General features: G+C 33.8%; 1 protein-coding gene across 1 annotated transcript in view; it reads right to left on the bottom strand.

The window, feature by feature from the left end:
- The window catches only part of Ret (protein kinase receptor Ret oncogene), a 76762-nt gene that overhangs the window by 33046 nt on the left and 20114 nt on the right, over window positions 1-23602 (bottom strand). Inside the window, exons 2-3 of the mRNA XM_090179287.1 lie at window positions 2796-3095; window positions 2016-2273 (exon numbers count right to left, since the gene is read on the bottom strand). Of these exons, the coding sequence (XP_090035413.1) occupies window positions 2016-2273; window positions 2796-3095 (558 nt within the window). The remainder of the gene's footprint in view (window positions 1-2015; window positions 2274-2795; window positions 3096-23602) is intronic.

Here is a 23602-nt window from a genome sequence, read left to right on the forward strand (position 1 = left end):
TTATTTTAATATTTATTTTCTGTTATTTTACATTAAATAGATTTTTATATCAAAGAAAAAGTGTTATTTTAAAATTATTAAATCTAGGAATGCAACGTTTCGTCTCTGGGTACTTTAAGCCTATTAACTTTGATAATGTTATGATTGAGCCTTGTCTATTGAAAAATATATTAGCCGGAAGTACCTAGCGCCAACCTCGAGTTACATTTTAAATCCTGGTTAAAGTTGGAGATGCTTTATTTGCGGTGTTGCAACAATTTATATTTTATATTTATATTATTGTATCTGAGTGATAGATTTACCATTTGTCATATACTTCTGAGACGCCTGATTAATCCAACAGATTTACAGTAATTCCAATCTACTGAATCTGTACACTGTATGTGTAATAAAACAGTCGTTGCAAAGAATGTATAACCCGGACTACAGGGTACAGCTAATCTAGAAAATCCAGTGAAATTAATCCTCGGAAATGTATTATACCTGTTTAATTTAATAGTTAAAATGTTCTGCTTGCTTGTATTTGGGTTTAAGCCGCGAAATTATAGTTTTTAGCCAATTATCTAAAGTGACACCTAAAATTTCGCAAGTTCCAGATAACTCATTCGCGTTGATCAACGACTGCCTTAATCAATCGTACAAGTCGATCGCGGAAAGACATTTCATAGCTATAGACGTGTTGTTTCAGGCAGGGCCGGATTAAGACTTTATGGGGCCCTAGCCCCAAGTTAATTTTGGTGCCCCCCTTTCAATAGCGAGCTAAGCGCTTCCTCAATTTATAATTGAGAAATGGAAGGAAAATTCATTTTGCTGCCAGATTTAGTATGTCGTCAGGGACTAGACGGCAGTCCGTCAGAGAATGTGACAATCAAAAGTTTTTGGTTCATAGGGGTGGACGCATTTACTAAAATTACTCCGGAAAATATTTTGTGAAAAGCAAATGATTCAAGTTTTGTACTTTTATTTTTTTCGAACCCTCTTGGTGCCCCTTGTAGGGTTGGTGCCCTAGGCCCAGGCCTATTCGGCCTATTGGTTTATCCGGCCCTGGTTTCAGGTCAAAATAAAAGCCACATCCAGCCATAATATGGGTCCAGCAAGTAAAATCCACCGAACAATTATTCCATTATGACAATTTCAACAATGGTAAAGAATTTTGACTAGAAAATCAGCCGTATTTCTAAATATTGAAGCAAAAACGTTGTTGAATTGTTGGGAGCGTAATGATTGACTATTAATGTGGGATAGAGTGGAAGATTTTAATTCCATCTCTAATGTATTGAGCATCATCCTTTCAAGAGAATGGCTGGAACGTGATGAAAGTCATTTACATTGAGCGTAGGCGGAATCAAACATACGAGTTAAATTCAATCAGCTCGCGGTACTTTGCGTACTCGTTGTACAGTCGGCTTTCAACGTCAATCATCCATTAACATCCCCGAGCTTGGCCAAAATTACGGTAAACGGTGAAAATTGGTGAAAAAGTGAAACTCGGCTTCCTCTTTAACATAATGCGTCAATTACCAAAGGTAATCTGCCCATATTTGAAACCTGGACCTTTTTATTAGCTCGTTATGATATTTGTAGCAGTGGCTGACTGACTTAGTGGGGAGGTGGGCCTTATCACTCTACTAAAATGGGTTCAAAGCGAATTAACACCCAAAAGTGTGCCATAACACTATAATTTTCACTGAGAACTTGAAGCGAAGCAAAAAGAGAGTGTATGAGAGGGGGTAAAAAATAGGTCATCCAGCGGAACCATGTGTGGCGTTTTAGAACGAATCTCCAGAACATAGCCCTCTAGTTGACTTTGTAGTCGATGGTCTCAGTAGCTATAAGGTAGAGCTACCACACTTAGCTTATTATTCGTATTTTATGGGTTGGTGCCTCAAAGTATAATTTAAATTTATTTAAAATTAGTTAATTAATATGCGTAGTAATACTGTGCAGACATAAACAGACGACCTTTTTGTCCAAATAACGTAAATATTGAAAGGAAAAAAATTGCTGGTATATACCTGCTACAACTTCGTAAATTGGAAAGGTTTCCTTGTTTTGGCACATCCTGTGAGCTAGCACCGGCGAGAGAGTGTCGAAGGTGGTTCCGGGCGGCACCGACTCGGGGATCAAATACGTCACGTTCGATCCGGAGAAGCAGCGCGGCAGATTTGTCATGTCACACCACTCGTCGATATTCTTTTCAAAGCGAATGCGGATGAAGCAGCCTTCGAAATATTTCACTTCCAGCGGAATCGTTATATCGAATGCGCTCAGATCTATAGAAAAAGGAATCACGCGGATTTATTGGCCCATTAGTTTGCCTTTATCATCTTAAACGGTACAATTGGACACGTTATTTTACATTATTTGTTAAAGCTAAATGCTCCTGAATAATTATGGAAATGGCATATATTTAAATTCCCCCGATCACTTTTTCAGGTGCTGGCTTAACCTGTCTATTATATCTTGCAATTAATCAAAACATAAAATCTAAACAAGCTTTATCAGTATGGGCGATCTTAAACAAAATGCTAAAAATATTAAGTCTTTTTTTGGTAAAAAACCAGTGAGGGTTGGACCCTAGGCCACATCACGTCTAGACGATCAAGTCTGCAGTCGGTTTCTTTATTTACTGTTCTCGTTCTTTGATCCTTCATACGTGCTAATAATCTAAAGGACGTAAAAATAGCGTAGTCATCGGCAACGGATATAGATTTCGAGCAAAGCGGCAAAAGTAAACATCCGTGTATCCCTCCAAAAGCATTTTCGTTGTTCTTTCGGGGTGTCCGCGCACTCACCTATATTGGAGAGTCCGGCGGGATCTCTGTTAATATAAAGGCTCCCGTTTGACTCGTTAAAGGCGAAGAGGTTCCGAATCTTTCTGTTGATGACCCCGAGCGGCGGTGTTTGGTCCGGAAATGAATCATCCGAAGAAGAGGCCCTCTTGGTGGCCTTGGGCCGACCGATTGTAATATTGCCACCGCCGAAATCGCTTCCCGTTAAATTGACCATGTCCAGTTGAAAGACGGGCGTTTCGGGGGGCAATCCCAGCGGGACGTGGACCTCGGAATGGCATTTAGGAATGAAAATGTCTCCGGCTGCAACGAAAGAAGAAACGAAATCGTTAGAAGGGAAATTGCGAATTATCGGTTTCCCTATTATCCCTCCGAAAGAAACCAATTCGCGAAATCTGTTTCGCCACAAATCCCTCCTTTTGTTAAAATTTTTGATCTCTTCCAATCGATTGCTCGTCCCTTTTCAGTTCCAAAGGCCTAAATCTTGATACCTACACGAATATCAGCTCTAAGTCGAGATGACCTATTACTTTAATCCCATCGTGAATATCAAGTGGTGCGGTAGAGAAAATACGCATTCCACATTGGCTGAATGCGGAACTTAGGCGCCTATTTCGTGACAGTAAATCTCCTCCGGCGATTTCAGTGACACCATAAATGAAAATCATTTCCATCTTCGGGACGGAAGCGCGAGAAAGTTAATAATCAATGTCATTACCCGCTACTTTCCTCATTGATGAATTATGGAATGAATATCTAAAAGATGATAAATCCTACCCGAAGTTAAAAATTTATTGGTGGCTTCTCTACATATCTTTTTTAAACTGTTTAAAAAGCAGTCGAAAGCTTTTAAAACCCTGTCTTGTAATGTCAGATGCACCAAGGTCGACACAAATCCTATTGACCAATTGGGGTCAATTGAATTAAAATTATTCGAAACTTTTAGGGGTTATTTTTTATATTTCTTAAAATTCTACTGAATTTTATTACAGGGAGCATAGAAGTTGAAATTTTGAATCATCATAGTTTGCTAAAAAATAAGAAATGGCAAAATTCCTTTTAAAGGCTTCAAAAAACCGAAATAGGGTGCCTTACTTATTAGGAATACCTGACCCAAAAAAATCCTGGCAATGACATTGGTATATCGTAACTAGAGCTCGTGGTTTGGAGAAGAAATATCCCTTTATTTGTTTTTATGCATAACTGAAAATTATCCGAATAAAAACTTATTATTTGCATATTAAATCTTATTATAACCGTAAATAATATCCATGACTAACAGATAACCGAAATTTTTATGAATAATCGAAATTTTGGCGGTTAATTTACGTATTATTGTTTGTACTGTCAGCGCCAAATAATTGTAGTTATATTCTATAAATTCTATTGTAGTCTGAAGTCGTACATCACCTTCCCACAAACTTGTGAAATCGCAGTTCTTTGGCACAATTTTAGGTCGAAAATTCAATATATTGAAATAAATTTCAACATTTTTCGTAATACATTTCGTATAGCACAACAATCTTCAAGGCCAGTGACGGTGTTGTTTTTGTTTCTTGGCGATAGCAAGGTTTCCAATACTTATTAAAGGAAATGCTTGGGATGGGTAAAAATATTTCATTTCAAAATTTCTAGTTGATAAAAAAAATCAAAAATATTATTTCAAATTACCTTTCAACATTTCTAAGTCATAAATAAATTCAAAAATTTTATTTCAAATTACCTTTCAACATTTGTAGGTCATAAATAAATTCAAAAATATTTCAAGGAGCCCTATAAAAATTTCTAGGTAATAAAAAATATCCAAAATATTATTTCAAATAACCTTTTCAATATTTCTATTAAATAACATTTCCAAATATTTTAAATAACTTTATAAACTTCCTAGTAAAAAAAAACATTTCAAAATATTATTTCAAATAACCTTTTAAAAATTTCTAGTTTCAAAAAATAGATGAAATATAATTTCAAAATCCTCATGAAGATTTATAGTTTCAAAAAATAGAAACAAATATTATTTCAAAAACCTCTTGAAGAGTTATAGTTTCAAAAAATAGAAACCATTATTATTTCAAAAACCTCTTGTAGATTTCTACTTCAAAACAAATTTTCCAAAATAATTTGCGGAGTCATTCACCGGTATCTCAATCGGACTTTCAACATGCCAGCTAATGAAGAGACCTTTCCTATCCAGGAAAGTGGCAGGCTTCCAGCAGTGCTTTGCTCATTTTCCAAGTTCTATCAAAACATTCTCAAGTTTCCATATAATCTTCAACGGGGCTTGGCTTATAACCTTCGAACTACTTCGTATCGGCCTTGAACTCTTTTCCACAGGGACCATAGTTTCAACCACCGTTTTATTATTAATTTCAAATAGATCTTATCAATTTGGAGAATGTTATTTACGTGACGGATCATTTCCTTATCGTTAAAAACGAAGCCTGGAATAACACCTACGCCTAATGGACGGCGAAAATTTCACGGCTCACTAGCTTCCACGTAAAACGTATTTAGGAAAACAGAAACTCTATACAATGCGCGTATTCGCACTTGAACGAAAGCAGCGAATGCCCCCTGGCGTCAGAGTAACGAACCTCTGGAAAGGCAGGTGGCTAAAGATAGAACAGATTGACAGGAAGGAACCGGGCAATGGGATGGTCACGAAATACTCGCAGAGTGTCGATTTTCATTCCTGAAAGCGATCAACCGCTAAGCGGCGAATGCGGGGAATTTCAAGCACTGAACCAAATACCAAAAATACAACAAATAATTCACCAGCGACCTAGAGTGTCGCATTTGTTTATTTTTGAGCGAGCTATGGAAATATGCAAGCCTAGGTTTTATAGTTAGGTTATTGCGATAGCTTTTATATTACGTAATTTTTTGTAAAAATTTTAGTTAAAGTATTGAAAATGTAAAAAATAGCACAATAAAATATTAAAATATTGAGAATACGTTAAAATATAGGGAAAATGTTAAAATCAGAGGAAAAATGTTAAAATATTGAAATATTGGGGAAATGTAAAAATTTTGGGAAAATGTTAAACTATTAGGGGGAATGTTAAACTGTCGGCTAATTTGAAACTATTGGGAAAATGTTAATATATTGGAGAAATGTTAATATATTGGGGAAATGTTAATATATTGGGAAATGTAAAAATATAGGGTAAATGTAAAAAAATAGGGTAAATGTAAAAATATAGGGTAAATGTAAAAATATAGGGTAAATGTAAAAATATAGGGGAAATGTTAATATATTGGGAAATGTAAAAAATAAAGGGGAAATGTTAAACTATCGGGATAAATTTAAACTATCGGGAAAATGTTAAACTATTGGGGAAATGTTAAACTAGTGGCAGTGGCGTAAATAGCGCCCCCGCAGACCCCACGGCGCGTGGGGTCCCGAGAACTAGGGCCCCCCCAAAAGTTTATGATTAAAATCGGTGCTATTTAAAAGGGCCCCTGAGTCGTTTTTCGCGGGGAGCCCCGGAGTTCCTAGTTACGCCACTGCTAGTGGGGAAATGTTAAACTGTTGGGAAAATGTTAAACTATAATTGGGAAAATTTTAAACTATAATTGGGAAAATGTTAAACTATGATTGTGAAAATGTTAAACTATAATTGGGAAAATATTAAACTATAATTGGGAAAATGTTAAACTATAATTGGGAAAATGTTAAACTATAATTGGGAAAATGTTAAACTATAATTGGGAAAATGTTAAACTATAATTGGGAGAATGTTAAACTATAATTGGGAAAATGTTAATATATTGGGAAATGTAAAAAATATAGCGGAAATGTTAATAAATTGTGGAAATGTTAATATATTTGGAAATGTAAAACTATCGGGGAAATGTTAAACTGTCGTGAAAATGTTAAATTATTGGGAAAATGTTAATATATTGGACAAATTTTATTATATTGGGGAAATGTTCAACTATTGGGAAAATGTTAATATATTGGAGAAATTTTATTATATTGGGAAAATGTTAATATATTGCGAAATGTAGAAAATATAGGGGAAATGTTAATAAATTGGGGAAATGTTAATAAATTGGGGAAATGTTAATAAATTGGGGAAATGTTAATAAATTGGGGAAATGTTAATAAATTGGGGAAATGTTAATAAATTGGGGAAATGTTAAAAAATTGGGGAAATGTTAATAAATTGGGAAATGTAAAACTATCGGGGAAATGTAAAACTGTCGTGAAAATGTTAAACTATAGGTAAAATGTTAAACTATTGGGAAAATGTTAATTTATTGGAGAAATTTTAGTATATTGGGGAAATGTTAATATATTGGAAAATGTAAAAATTTAAGGTGAAATGTTAATTAATTGGACAAATATTAAAAAATTGGGGAAATTTTAATACATTGGGAAAGATAGGAGAAATGTTAAAAATATAGGGTAAATGTTAAATAATTGGGGAAATGTTAATATATTGGGGGAATGTTAATATATTGGGAAATGTAAGAAATATATGGGAAATGTTAATAAATTGGGAAAATGTTTAGCTTCAAAATGTAGGCAACGCCATTCTGAACAAATCAAGGACGATTTTTGAAAATAGCTAAGGTGATCTACGTGAAGATAATATTTTTCAAAATATGCAGATTTTGTAAATAGAATAATAATACCACAATGAGATATCATTATTTAAGTACGTACCATTTGGAAAATTTCATCGATAATTGAATAAAATCATATAATTAAAATCTAGAAATTTCGAATATTCGCAGATAATAATTAAGTTCTTATATTTTGGATGTTCTCTATAATTATGGAATTTTACTACACATGGCAAGCAATGGAAATTTCACGGTCTTTGGTAAATATCTATAGAAACGTCTTTAGAACAGATAACGCAAAAAACCCACGTAATAATCACGGTGCGATCTCTGTAGAATTTTCTATAAAACCCTCTATACAGTATAAAGCCCCACTGAGAACCTATTGAGCTCTATACGATTTAGTAGAGTTTCTGTAGAAAATTTTTGTACGGTATTAATTCAGTTATAATTCAGTCAATTTCGCAATGCAGGACTGCAAAAATAGTCCACCTTTTAAAAATGTCGATTCCGACCTTCAAAATAATTATTTCTACCTTCAAATCTCGAAAATTTACGTAAATCTTATTACAAAAAAAAGCTACAATTATCCCGATCATCGAAATAGCGGGCTCCTAAATTGGAAACTTTGGCACTCGTGGTGTAAGGTTTATCCTCATTAAGCAATTTAAATGAATTTAAATCGGGTTCAATCAACAAAAAAGCTATAGTTTAAAACGTATTCATATTTGAGAAAAAATATTCTGGTTTTCGAGAAGATAAAATTTTTATAGCCAAAATGTGAAATTCAACTTTCATATTTATTACTAATCTCAAACACTAGCATATTTAATAAATCAGCTTTCGATGAACTATTTTTATTTGTTTGCGGTATATATTTGACTTTTAATTTTCGAAAAAGTAATGGAGAGGCACATTCAGAAATTATTCGAAAGGCGGATACTGCTGGATAAATTAAACATAATAAAATAAGTAAATTCAGTTATCTTTAAAGATGTACATTTATGAAACGCAAAACCAAGTATTACTCTTTATATCAGGTCCGAGAAGACCATAAATCGATTAATTTCTAATGAAATATTTGTCTACTAAAATTTCTTTTACTATAACATGATATTTCAAAATGGTACGAAATAGCGAGTAACCTACACTGACGTCAGTTGCGTAAGTGTTTCCTAGGTTTATTACATAGTAAGTTTTAGTTTTAATGAAAGAAAGGACTATAATTAGTGGAATATTGAAACAGTACATTGCTTGACACGCGTATTGCTAGGAAGCCTTATCAAAAGGTAAACAATTGGCAACTGCTGAATGCATTATCACCACTCACATTGTATACTACATGTTTCCCAAGAGATTGCAGTTCTTTCTCACAAATATTTAAACCTTTTCTTCCCACAGACATTTTTTCCACCAAAATATTTTTGTAATTTGTACTTGAAAACGCTGTACTAGGAAAAATCTTACTGCTACAGATTTTTCGGAAATTCTCAGTTTGTAAAACATGAATAGTGCAGATTGATGTTTGACGTAATTTGTACACGAAAAGGTTAATTGATAAGATGCTTAGTCTGGGCGTCAGAGCTTCAGAGGTAATGCAAGTAGATAGCTTTTAAGTAATTTAGTTAACCTACATGTAACCTGTTTTACCAACAATACTATCTCTGATTTTCAGGACGAGTGCATTTCCCACATTCTTTAATCGAACGCTTTAATTACCCAAATAATTACTGACACAAATTGAACAATTGATTTACGCTTAACGGTCTTAATCTGGATGAAAATAAAACATAATATCTTATGTTTTGTAATCACGGAAAACACAAAAATTGTTCTTTTATCAACAATTTTACAAAATTAACAAAATTAATTAGTAAAATCGCAGCAAGAAGACCCGAGTTCGAGCCCAACTTGTGGCACTGGGTGAAATCTCGGAGCGACTCCTACGCATTTTAACCCGGTCGCCTGTTTAATGGCATTAATAGTCGCTAGATGACTTGGGCGTTGGGTATTAGCCTAGCTGATTATTATTATTATTAAAAGTATCTCGACATCTGCCTACTTAAACTTTGGTAAACGGACGAAAAATATTTGTAAAACATTCATAAAATAACTATAAAGCTTACATTTCGCTAAGTTTCAATTCATATCGTTTTAAGAAACTTCAATGCTTTAAATCAAATCGGTTTCTTTTAGAATTTTCACCGATTTATTTTAATATTTGTGTTCTATTTAGATCTCGATCCAAATGGTTGTTATTAATGTTCGTCTATTAAGAAATGTTCTGACTGTTAGATTGAGTATTTATACTTTTTATATAATATATATTTACCTCCTTTATTGATTGCCTTTATCTTTCATTCTTATCTAAGTATATTTCAAAGGTTGTCTATGAAACCATAAAAATATCTCATGGTAAATGTATGTGGTGTCTGAATGGTGCTTTTCCGCTGTCGGAAGACAGTAACCCCATTCAATACCACTTAAAACGGGGCTAGAAAATATATTTTAAATAACCTTTTCAAAATTTTTAGTTCACAAAAATATTACAAAATATTATTTCAAATAACCTTTTAAAAATTTCTAGGTCATATAAAAACGCAAAATATTATTTTAAATAACCCAATAATGCGATTTTATTTGCAAAATTGTTAATTTATTGGGGCAAAATGTACCGGAAAATGGTTGCTATTTTCTCTTAGAGTTCGATTTCCGTCAAAAGCTACCAAGGTAAACCCATTTATCGTGTACCTAGCAATATTTTTTTACCCAGATTTCGTTTGTGGCAATGATGTCTATGGTCATGGGAAAATGTCTTACATATTCCGGTTCTACCTTTAAAAGTGGCTTTTCTGGTTAAGCGGACAGAGTTGCCAAAAGCAACTATTTTATTTTTGTGTCTCTTATTTATTTCTTCCGGAAACTGAAGAAATACCTTCTGATGCGATTTTCTCCAGTATTACTGAAAAATGAGTTGAAAATGGCCGTATTCCGTGTCAAAGAAACGTGAACAGTGACTTTTCTTATAGTCCAGGGTTTGCCCTATATCTATCTAACTGTATTGCGCTACCCTCTATAGTACTTCATGTTCAAAGAATATGAAATCCGTTCAAAAATAGTGGATCAAATTAGTTTAATTGGGCCGATCCCAAATCATTTTGGGAACCCAAATGTCAAGTAATATTGCGTCACCACCGAAGATGTATTAAAAAAAGATTTGTGAAACTTGCTTGATTTGATTTGTGATTATATTCAGTGGCGGATTACTCAATAGCCACACTAGGAAAATACAAATCAAAATAATTTTAAAAATATATTCAAATGACAAAATTGGCCATAGGGTCTCAAAGAAACATCATCCGCTACTGGTTATATTTGATGCAATTAAAATGTATGAAACTAAACTTTATTCCGATTTGACGTGAAATTTAAAAATAATTGAAAATAATCTCTATAAAACTTGTAAAATTTTTAAAGCATATTTTATAAATCTTAAAATCATTTGTCATCCAAAGAATTTTTTTGTAACTTGTAAATAACCCTGGAAATCATGACTTCTACAAAAAATGCCGAAATCTTTCATCGAAAACTAAAATTATTTTCAAAATCATAAAAGTCAAAACAATTCTTAAAAAATGGGGAAATCATTGGTTTTCACAAAAAAATATGGAAATCTTAAAAAAAAAATTCAATCATAATTCAATCACTGAGATTCCAAAGAAATTGTTAGAAATCAACGGAAATATATGGCATTAAAAAATCTGGTGTACCATTTTTACTTAAGTGTCTGAACCCTTGCCAAATTCATACATTGGTTCTGGTCATTGTTCTAAATAAATGTATCGTGATGTAATCTCAAAACGGATGCTATTGAAAAACCTAGAACGAAAATTGGCATGTCCTAAAGCTAAAACGTCCTTCACAGAACAGAATCCGTTATAGTGACGCGATAAATGGTTTGCTTGATAAATAGGCAGCGGGCAAATGTTTAAACAAAAGGGTTCGCTACGTGTCAGGAACTTTTTATTTTTACGGACCTTAGGGACGGTCAAAGGGCCTTATCAGCTTTCTGGGATATCGCCGTCAGCCCACTAGAGCTCGAACGAAACGCGCTCAACCGTTTACTCGAAGATATGAATGTTATCGGGGGTTATTTCTTTTCGTTTTCTATGATTTGTTGTTAGCCTGTCTTCGGTCATCTTTGTTTTAGCGCAAACAACATAAAAACCCTGTGACCGTCGCGACCCAAAAAAATCTTCTTCAGGCTTTTCCAGAAAAATATTACTTCGCAAGAAAGAAGAACAGTAAGGGTTGCGAAACCCGAACGAAATCCGCTATTTCGATCGTAGTGTTTGTAGATAAAGTAGATTACACCCTTTCATTGGGATTATTTCTGTAGATGTATACAGATCTGATCAGTTACATAATGTTTTAAATCTTTGGATAAAACTTTAACAACACAGGGATTTTAAACGGCTCTTTTTTACCATTGAAAGTAACAGATAATAGGAGAGAGAGAGAGAGAGAGAGAGAGAGAGAGAGAGAGAGAGAGAGAGAGAGCCTACGATTGTACCGAGAGAGAGAGAGAGTTAAAGATTTCATAAAGAAAAGTCCGAGGGGCGTGGTTTCTCTTCCGGGAATCACGAGGCAAATGAGGTATTCTCTATTTATCTTAATATATTTTTGGTAATATAGATTGAGAATCATCGTTAATAAAACCTATCAAAATGTAAAGTGAAGAGTACAAAATATTTGATTTCGATTTATTGTTTTCAGATTTTAGATTCTATGCGACCCTATTTTACGAAATTTGAAAAAATGTTTTTTTTCACTTTGCGGCTCAACTTTCTAGAATACTGATTTTTAATCATTAGAAATTTAAATTTATTCATTAAAATAACCCAAGAAAAATCGGAATGTATAAAGTATATAACTTTTCAAAACTTTTCGTTTTTCTCGTATAAGGTGAAATACAGGGTGTTTTAAAAGGTTATGCAAAAAGTTTAAGGAGTTGTAGGCGGTGAGTTGAGAAGTATGCCTGTTTTTCCCCATTTTCCTACGATGAGTGCAAAGAGCACCAGAGAGCTTCAAAGTGTGGCCTACTAGCCCCTGGAAGTAGGCTGCAATAAGCGCAAAACCAAGCCTCAGGGACTTTAAATACATTTTTTACGCTGGTTACCTCGATTTGTTTACAAAGTCCTTTTTTACCTATCACACGAACCCAAACCTTAATGTTCGAATTTCCCTGCTGCTTGGTTTTGTGCTTGTTGCAGCCTACTTCCAGGGGCTTGTAGGCCACGCTTTGAAGCTCTCTGGCGCTCTTGTAACTCATCGTAGGAAAATGGAGGAAAAACAAGCATACTTCTCAACTCAACCCCTACAACTCCTTTAATTTTTTGCATAACCTTTTGAAACACCCTGTATATCAAGAGGGACTTGGGAATATTTCTGGGAGGAGCATAATTTTATTCTAGTTCGCTTCGAAAAAAAAGGTGGCGCTGTATTCCACTAAGGTAGCTCGCCGTCAACAAGCAGAAGGAATTTCTTTTAGCAGGTTAATATTACTACATTTACCATAAGAATACTTCACTAGCACGAAACTTTGCACATACATGTATGCACTTAAGGCATGGATTCAAGATGGCCGACAACCGCAAAAATTTTGTTAAAGGTCTCAACACCTTAGAATTGATATACTGTATTAATATAAAGTTACTTTAAACAGGAAATGTCCGCCATCTTAGATTCAATATGGCATTTATTTAGGCTTAATAACTTACAATTATCTCCTATGCTTATAGTACATATGTGAAAACATTAATGCTTTTATCAATAATTGAATTTATTTACAGCATAGTTTACAATGTCAAAAAAAAGCTTTAAAAGTAAAGCTAGGTTACCAAAGGCGATTGAATTAACAAAATAGGTGATGTGTTTCGATGGCCAGCCTGTCGATTATTATGTGAAACCTATTCCATTTCAAAAATTGTCTACATGTAAGCTAAAAGTGCCATAGCTTAGTAATACCAAAAGAAAAAAGAGCGTTTTTTTATGCAGTAATTTTGTTAAGACGAGAAATTTCATAATGTATTTAAATTTAGTCGAGAAAATCTTTCACATGCTGTTCCTCAAAAACCTACAAAATAAAAGCGTGTTTTGGGGAACTTGTAAAACGGCACTATCCGAGGATTGTATTACCATCTTACGGCTCGATGCGACGCTGTCAATCTGTTCTATCTATAGCCACCTGCCCTTGAAGAGGTTCGTTACTCCGACGCCAGGGGCATTAGCTACTTTAATTTAGTAACGTATACACGCATTCTACAGCACTTATGCTGCTGGAAATGGTAAACGTAGAGTTAGTGAGCCGTAAAATTTATCTTCGCCATTTCGCAGAAGTATTGGCTCTATCGGGTTTAGCAAACATTAAACTGATATCTGATAAGGAAATGCTTCATTGAATGTAAGCAATTTTTTAAGCATAACTCCCTCATTAATACTGAAAGATATTAGGTCCCCAAAGTAGACCAAAACTTGTCACATCATTAGATAAGCCTATACTTCATAAATGTATTCATTTGAACCATGAATGTCAAACTGCATTAGGTGGTTTGGGCTCAGCCGTTTGGATGGGAAGGTTTCGTTCTTATGACGTTGGTCACGCGCCGGCATTCGAGAATTGTTTTGTTGGGCAACATCTTCAAACTTGGCTAGTTTCATTGCTAAGGCTTAGCGATAAATTTATTTTATTACGAATCTTTTTGATGGAATGAAAATAGGTAAAAATATTAACAGCAAATACCTTTATTTGTGATTATCAACTGATTTTGTAGTATAATTTGTCTAAGAATTACATGTTAATTTCTTCGCCAGTTAAAACGCACAATCCCGAAAACGTTTTGTAGAACGTGTACGACGGTCACCTGATTGGCTCAAGTGATGACGTAAAACGCAGAAAGGCAACGTTTATCCAAGATCCATATGGTAGAAAGGGTAATTATAGTGCTCGATGTTCATGGTTGAAATTAATAAGTCCATGATATGTGCTAATAGAAACACATCCAAGCTACTTTACACTTCGGTTGTTATTTATTTCTTAGCCTCTAATTTAGCGTGAGCATATTTGTTCATAATCATAATTGTTACTTGATAGCGAATATAGATGTAATACTTAGTCGTGTACTTCTACATTTTAAAACAAGACGTACGACGGTCAGAATACACACAATCCTTCTAATGTGTTAAGTTTGTTTGAGCTATTCACAGTAGCCTGCAACGCCGGTATCACAACCAATATATATCCACGGTCACACATAATTGTATTTACATTTATTTGTTTCTTCTAGTCATACTTTGAAAGCATCGAAGATTCCTTCGATCAGTGTCACTCTTATTTTTTACTTCTGATCAGACTTATTTGTTACTACTAGTCAGCCGTTGAGTGTCACACTTATTTTTTCTGGTTATACGACAAAGACTAGTTCGATCAGTTTCATACTTATTTGTTACTTCTGATCACACTTATTTGTTACGTTGAGTGTCACACTTATTACTTCTGGTCATACGCCGAAGACTAGGTCGATCAGTGTCATACTTCATTGTTACTTCTGGCCATACGTTGAAAGCGCGGCGCACTCTGAACGGCCTTGAAAAAAGCTAGAGAGAAACGGGCGCGTAGACTTCTATAAACACGCGGATTTACAATTTTGGAAATTGCGGGGGTCCAAATACGCTGCCCAGAAAACCTTACTTAGAATTAAAATTAAGGAACGTATTTGCAATTCTAGGTTATATGTAAACAACAGCTATTCAAAAATATAACTTTCATGAAAATCGGTCTTAAATTAAGGAACTGTGTGTTGATTTTTCTGCGAAAGTATAAAACAACGAAAATTGGGGTCCCGTAAATTACACTGAAAACTATACTTAAATTTAATATTTACTGATATAACCGAAGTTGTAGGTCCGCTGAATCCTAACATATCCAATAATATTTTTTTAACGTTTTCGGACTTAATTTTAAATAAAATATCTACCACATAAAGCGAAACCACCGAAAATAGTAATTTGGGCAAATGCCCAACTTCTAGGGCTCCGATTTGAAAAATTTACGAAAGGCTATCAATGGCGATGTATGTACATTCGAACAAGATATCATTGACTCTTCTAGCCCTAACCGTTGAAGAGATATGCGCGACACTGCGGCATCGGCGACACTGTACGTAAAACTAATACACACAAATCATTAGGATTGTGTGTAAAAACCATGTGGATGTATAGTAACTTTTTTTCTCAACAGATGGGACAAGGACACCCTCAGCATCGCGCGTTATTGCCTAGAACAACGCTCAAATAAATAGTCTTTAATTAGAGACAAGTAAAAGCGCGCATGCCTCACAACATCCTCTCTTAATTAATTTATATCTTGATCACAAAAAGCAAATTCAAAAATATTATGTATTTAAAAGTGTTGAAACTGTAATAAATAATATAAAAACAGACCCTATAATACCCTATAGGTATAGAGAACGATGACAAAAGTGTGACTTTAAACGCCTAATTAAAATAATTTTATAAAATAATTTAGGGTATAATTTGGAAATGTGCTTTAAAGATATTTTAAGCTATTAAACCAAATTAAACCAATCTAATCCATTGGTCGTATAAAATTGAACAAAGGTATGATTTCGAGTAGTTTCATCAAATTTAATAAGTATTAAAATATTAACTAGTGGGTTAATTCAAAAATACACATCATAGTTTTATACCAAAATAAGGAACAATTCTTCCAAAAAACCAAACGAGTGATAAACTGATCTAAAATTATATAAACCGTTACATTTGCAGGGTTCCCCCTTGCCAAATACAATAATGCCAATGATAAATACTCAGCGAAGCGTTTACGATGGAATGATTGCGTAAACCTTGAATTTTACAGATTCAATTTAACGATATAATTACTTCTTTTATTAAACTAGAAAGTTTTAGTTCGTAAAAGATTACATACTCTTTAGCCTAAACCTTTTCAATAAGCCGGAAACAAGAAAAGGTTTATAAAATGGGCCTTTACTATGAAGATTTAACTATAATTTCGCTTTTGAAAAAGGAAAGGGTCTCGAAATTCAGTACCGCAAATTGCTTAAATTGGATTTTATTCGTTTCTTTTATATTTGAAAAGGAGTGAATTACCGCGAAAGGCGTGATATTTTTCTTTTTGCGAAGGAACTCTGTTCTGTCCTTTAGTCGGAAGCGGGGGAAATATATGTCTGGGTTGTCGGAACTCTCTGCAAGGACTTACGAGTAGAAAAAACCCCTTGAAAATCAAGTTGATGCTGGTTAATGTTAGCTTCACATTTATCGATATAGTTATTATTTTAATTAAATACGCCGATAAATAACACTGTAAATGACGAATATATTTCTAGTTTTTATAAGTAAAAGACGTCGTGATGCTAAGAAATCGTACATACACGAAAAATCTACAAATAGTCTAAAGATAGATAACCTTAAGGATATAATATTCCCCAATGCATTCTTTATGGAAAGCCCCTTATCAATTTCAGCCAGAATTCACTAACTAGCGTCAAAAATATATCCATATAATTGATCGTCCAATATTGGCAGTGTTGATGTGCCACGCGAAATACCCGCGGTTCTATTCCTTTTATTCAATGCGTAACAATTGAAAACATGCCCCTTGTTTAAAAGATTTTTGATGCCACAAATCACAGATATACGTGACATTTATATTGACTCACAAAGTTATATCTAACTACACTGGAAATTGAAAAATCTTAATAGGGTCACTAAAATTAGCATTGATATCACCCAATAAAACGTAACGGGATAAGATCATTTATGAACACATTTAGTACGTGTACTTAATATATCCGAAAAGCATTCTTGTAATAGGCCTATGTGTTCAAGCCTATGTGATCCTAACCTTGTGTTCCACATTTTCGTTACATGTATTGCACTTTAAGAACACCTCCACGTGACCTCCAATTTATTATAATTAATTATATCTATCCCTTTTAATAGGCTAATATTCTGTTGGAAATAGGTCGGCCATGAGTGGGTTAAAAAGCGAAAGATAACGTGTTCTGACAGTATGTGTAAATCGTGTACACTCAATAATGATCGCTAACTGACTTGTGCCCCACAAATTTACCATAATTCAAAACTTTAGTGGCTCATTAGAAACCCTCTTTGGTAATAGTCAGATTACCTCAGGCTCAGAACATGATTGTTTAAGATCACTTTCAGACTATAGTTAGGTCACAAAAAAGTTCTAAATGTGTTTTGAAATGATAATAATGCGTTTTTTTTAATTTTCACTGTAGCTTTCCATAAAAATGTTCGTGGTGGTAATTTGTGAATTTTTTAAAATTACGACTATAGAGGTGAACTGTAATTTGAATGAAATACGTCTTTGCGGGTCTAAGTTAATAGTATATATTATAATATTAACTAATTCTAATTATAGTGAAGTTTCATACATTGACGAAAACAATACCTACAGCAAACTGCCTTCCAGGATGTAGACAAAAACTGTAAAAAGCAGTGTTTCGGAATCCTAAGGAATTAGCTTCATTTTTTTTTCAAGTGCTCGAGAGGAAAATGGAATGCCTGAATCTTAAAAAAAATTGATCCTAGGAAAGAATCTCAAACAGAACTTTTCGAATCTTGTTTACTCAATAAAGAGGTGTGCATTTTGTCCTTGTACAGTGTAGAAAAAGCGTAAAATGAAAAAACCATAAGACAACGAGTAAAATATCTTCGAAAGAAGCGTAAGACTTATTCCAGGCCGTTAATGCTGAGTTCGAAGAATTTCAATTATAGAGCAGGTTATTCCAGAAATGTGATTTTGGTTCCTAATTCCTGTTAAAGTCGCGAAGTCGATCAGAGATTTCAGAAACCTCTTAACGAAAGTACATTCAAACATAAAAAACAGGGTGTTCATCTCATATTTTTCAACTTAAGATTTATAATTTGTATTCGTTTACAACTCTTAAGACATTTTGACGTCATTAACAGCTAGAGAAACACGAATATTTTAAAACTAAGGAAGTCTAGTTTTTTCCCCATAAAAGTCGATATTTTTAAATGTTTTCTGTGACGTTTTACTTCTTCAATATTAAGACTAATGGTACTTATCCGTTTACTTTATAAGTAATTACTTAATAATCAATGATATGTTTACTAGAAAAGGATAATTCGAAACCTTGTAACCACAGTTGTACAAATCTTGCACCTCTTCATTTATTCTTTAGGTGGTGTGGACATAATATATCGCTAGGATCTTTGTTCCTATTACCTCAAGCAGCAACACAGACGGACAAAAGATAGAAGCCTCTTCCGCGGATTTCTAGCCATAAAGGTTGAATGGGAAACCTTTCAAATACAGACAACTAATCCGATTCATCTACATGAAGCATCATTAATCGTTTCCATCACTTTGGAGACTTAAGAGATAGATGAAAACAATTGTTTGCAAGTGCATTTAAATATTAAGAATTTCAATATAAATATAATTATAAAAGGAAACAGTTTTGTGGAAATAGGTTAGAAAACTTCACAAAAAACAGACTACCTCGTGAAAAGGTAGAATAGTTCATAATTAAAAGGGGGAAAAAAAGGTAGACGCTAACAAATTTAAATAATGATGAAACTTACGAAATTATCGGAGCAATTGGTCTTCGATAATAAAATCAAAACGCGACCAAATAGATCTAAGATTCAAAAACCAATTAAAATGGAATTAAAAAAGCCAGAGTTTCCAGCGGTAGACCGGTTTCGGCCTTTTTGGAACTCATCCGAACAGGGAATCTGGCTTCTGACTTGCTAAACCGAAAGAGAAGCTTAGCCTAATCATTGCAAATTTCAAAACGTGTTGCGAATCAACGGAAAGCCAAGTAGATGATGTTGGTGGATAATGAAATGTACGATAAGTTAAGGTTAATAAAAACCACCTGCATTATAGTCCATAGGTGGTTTTTGTTAACTTAAGACTCCCTCGCGTCAGTTTACTAAGACTAAACTATCAACCGGAAGAAAAGAAAAAAGGTATATTTCTCCCCAAAATTTACGACTTTTTTGCATTACTATATATGCATTCAATACTCACTAGGCGGTGAATACCAAATGTACGTTACAAATAATTTATTTTTTATGTTTTTCTTTGATTTTATAAGAAAAAATACCGTAATCTCGGTTTTTTTCGAAGTGAATTCGGATTTAGTACCTCCGTAAGCGAATTCAGTCGCTTAAATAGGATAAACTTCTATAGGTGTATCTTTTTCTCATGCATCTTTGACGACGAAATTGGAAAAATCATATTTATGTTGGGAGATCATTCTCCAGCCTGAGGGAAATTGGAAAGCGCGTCACTTTGGATAAATTCATTGATCAAAGTGGAAGAGGTTTCGTTGCTAACGACTCGTAGCAAAATAACACTTATTTAAAAGGATATTTTATTCCTCTGATTGCGGTAAACCCAACCTTCTTAATGGATGGTTTTATATATATCAGAAAAAAAGTCTAAATAAATGTAAGTAAACCAATTTGAGTTTTTTTTTGGGAAATGAATAACACAAGGTGGAAATACAATACAGTTAACATTAATAAATACTTTTAGAGTCCGTTGAATATAACGCAAAGATAATTTATTTTTGCTAAGCGAAAAGGAATATTATATGGAAAGCAGAAAATGTTAGGAATGCAAATCTAAATTGTGAAATAAATTCGGATGATATTATAGAAAAATTAGTAAAAAACTAATAATTTCCAAAAAAAACCTATTGTCTAATTATAAACAATAGAAAACACGCTAAAAAACGAGTACTAGCAACGCGTAAGAGTGTCGACTTAGCTTTATTGCACACGATCCTTCTATGCCAGATGTTTACGCATTTTAAGCTTAGGCTTAACACTTCTCTAATAGCACGTAGACGAATATGTTGGAGACTACAAGTGTCTTATGACGTGATAATATACAAACAATAAAGGACGAAGATAATTTCTTTGCCTAACACTTTTTCTGTGAAAGGCGTATTTAGACGTAATTTTTTCTTTTTAATATATTTATTTACTCCTGTGCTAACAAGGAGACATCCCGAAGTGTAACCCACCGATTTTTTTCAAACTTGGGGGATTGGTAGACCTTCATGTAACTTGAAAAATCCTAAAGGGAATTTATTCAATAGGCAACCGTTTTGCCATGGCAACGAAAAATGTTTATCACAACACAAAATATTAAATTTTTCCCATTGAAAATAACATGGGATTTTGACCTCAAATTGATAAAAAGTTGATCAATTTTGATGGTTTTTTTGTCAATTTTTATCTATTTTTTCTATTTTTGGCATTTTCCAAATTTTGAAATTTGATAAAATTTTTCACAGGGGGGTCCTAGGAATCGGTCAGAATCCCATGTTATTTTCAATGGGAAAATTTCCATTTGTTGTTGTCAAAAACATTTTCGTTGCCATGGTAAAACGGTTGCCCATTGAATAAATTCCCTTTCGGATTTTTCAAGTTACACGAAGGTCTACCAATCCCCCGAGTTTGAACAAAATCGGTGTGTTACACTTCGGGTCGTCTCCTTGTAAGTGTTATATAAAAATAAATTATTGAAAACCATTTTTATGCTGCTTAAATAATTCCGAGCACCTGCTTAAACTTCAAATACTAACTTATTATTTCGAAAAAGTTTGATTCTTTTATATCAAAAATAGAATTTAGTGGACAATGTCGAGAATATTTTCGTATTTTACGAGGATTTAGATTTTTGTTTTCAGATTTGAATAAGCGTCTGATCTTTGAAGTTCATTCTCTTTTTGTCTGGCCGACAGACTATATAGGTGAAAGATGTCGACTAGAATCAAAGAACGCAGAGAATTTAGATCTTTGGTCTTCAATTTTTCATTGATGATATCTGAACAATCAAATTATGTTTCTTTATATTTAATAATATATTTTATATAAGGAAAATATTTTTAACTTAGTTACAATGAAATATATACATTATCATCATAATAGAGATGAGTATACAACCCAACTTCGCGATAAGCACAACAGCTTAGTAGACTGATGAAAGGACTTAGGGAAAAACCATCAGGAGAGGCGGAAGTCTGAAACCCTGATGAGGTAAAGAACAAAGGAAAGACGCGAAAGCTGGGCTTTGGTCAACATTCTGCCCTGCCGCGTCATCTTAACGTCCCCACTTTTGAAGGAAAAATGATCAATGCTTTTGTAGAATTCACACGTTGCCACTAAACAGAAATCTCATGAAAAAAAGTTCGTTTTCTTTTTGGGTAAGATCTGCGTGAAGCTAAATTGATGCTGATTTAAAAGAGGTACGCAATACGAGTCCTATTTGCTGTATAACCGTTACTAAGCTTTCACCTTCCTTACGAAAATGACTTATTCCAAAGTTCAAGTTTGGATCCCTCCGAAATGAAGACACGACTAGTTTGAATATAATTCTGTTTGGATCATGTAATTTTGATAAAGTTGAATCAAATACAATACATTTTTTATTGTAATTTTCTATAGACTATAATAAAGTGGAATTTAAGATCTGCGCAAATTTGGATAGAATAGTGGAATCATACTACCATTTTCGTAAGGTAATAATAATTCAGAAAGTGAACTCTGGCCTTTGATAGGACTGATTTAAGGCCCTGTAAAATGCATCAAAATATGTGTATTCATTATTTTTTCCAATTAACGGAACGACATATCCTGTAGCTGCCGAAACTTAAAGAGCTTCATTGCGTTTACTGACAGTTGCCTGTTGAGGCACCAGCCAATTTTATGATTGTTCTCCTTTCTTCCTAGAAATTGGGCCAAGATCTTGAGCAGAACCAGTAAACCTATTTTCTCGATTCGCAGGACGTCCTTTGTCTTTGCTGACATAAAGTGCGAGATGAAATAAAACCAAATAGTTAAGTAAATAAAATTTTCGGAGCCGGCTGTGGATTTTGCTTGCGCTTCAAGATGGCGCCTTCGTCTTGGAGAAGTTCCTCTGATGCTAGTAAATTAGTCTTAGAGCCCAGTAACTTAGTTCAAAGAAAAGATCAATGCCACTGGCAGATGCGAAATAGATTCTGGTCACCGCCTTAATTAACTTATAACTGACGGCGGGATCTAGCTTGACCTACAAATCCCAAGAGGCATTTTCTCATTTACCGAACTAATACGAGCCCCAACTCTACCAGAAAGAACCAATTAAAATTATAAAATTTTATCATATCATCCACTTTACGAAGCATTTGATAATCACCATTTAGTAGTAATTTAATAAATTAATGAATGTTAAATAACTTAATAGAATACTTTAAAACTATATTGAAAGAGCTGGTCATGGAATATAATACGCGTATTACCATAAGTAACATAATAATTATAAGAATTTCAATTGGGAAAATGTCACCGAATTGATTTTCAATCAAGGTCTAGTTTTCGGTACTGAGCCCCTAGTGGCTAAATATACCCAAGGCGAAATATATTACTAAAAAGGACAAAAACACGCCTACTCAAATCAGAGCGTTCTCGAGAATTATGTCAGTGTCAAAATAGGTTCGGTCAGGAATATAGCATTAAGACTATAGGAAGTGTTCTTATAGATATTATGTTATTTATGGTATTACCGATAGTGGCGTTATCTGAGTATAGAATTTCCAACAGACAGAAACAAATTAAGTTAGCGCAAAACGTCCAAAATTGCCTAATTAATACGTCTTCAAAGATAAATATTTCAAATCTTGATGGCAATATAGACCAAAGGTGTCTCTCTCACGGTGATTTGAACTTCGTAAAACTTGATAAAATTTAATAACAAATAAATAATTTTTTCCCTAAAGCAAATTTTGTTCCAGATTCTTTTCTATTGGTAGAAAAAAAGATAATATAATACAAAAGGCTTTGTCTAGAAAAAGTAATGCGTATCAGGAAGGGATCTATAAAAAGAGAGTGAAGGGTTTAAGGAAGTTCAAAGCATTGTGAGAATGACACATTTTGAAAGATCACGGGCGCTTTAAACATTAGGCTTAGTAGGTTTAAGTCTAGGCTAAAATTTTGCTCGGGATTAGCACTTGTTTGCCCTTTCATATGGGACACTCTCTTAAAAACGAATTGAAGTTCTGGCCTACTACCATTTCTGCAACATTCAGAAGTAGCAAAAAGAAAACCCACTGTTCCAACGGTGTTATATTCGACGAGTCGGTGGAGATATT

This window comes from Leiobunum rupestre, chromosome 6 (assembly GCF_980474605.1).
Source record: "Leiobunum rupestre chromosome 6, qqLeiRupe1.1.hap1, whole genome shotgun sequence".
NCBI lineage: Eukaryota > Metazoa > Arthropoda > Arachnida > Opiliones > Sclerosomatidae > Leiobunum > Leiobunum rupestre.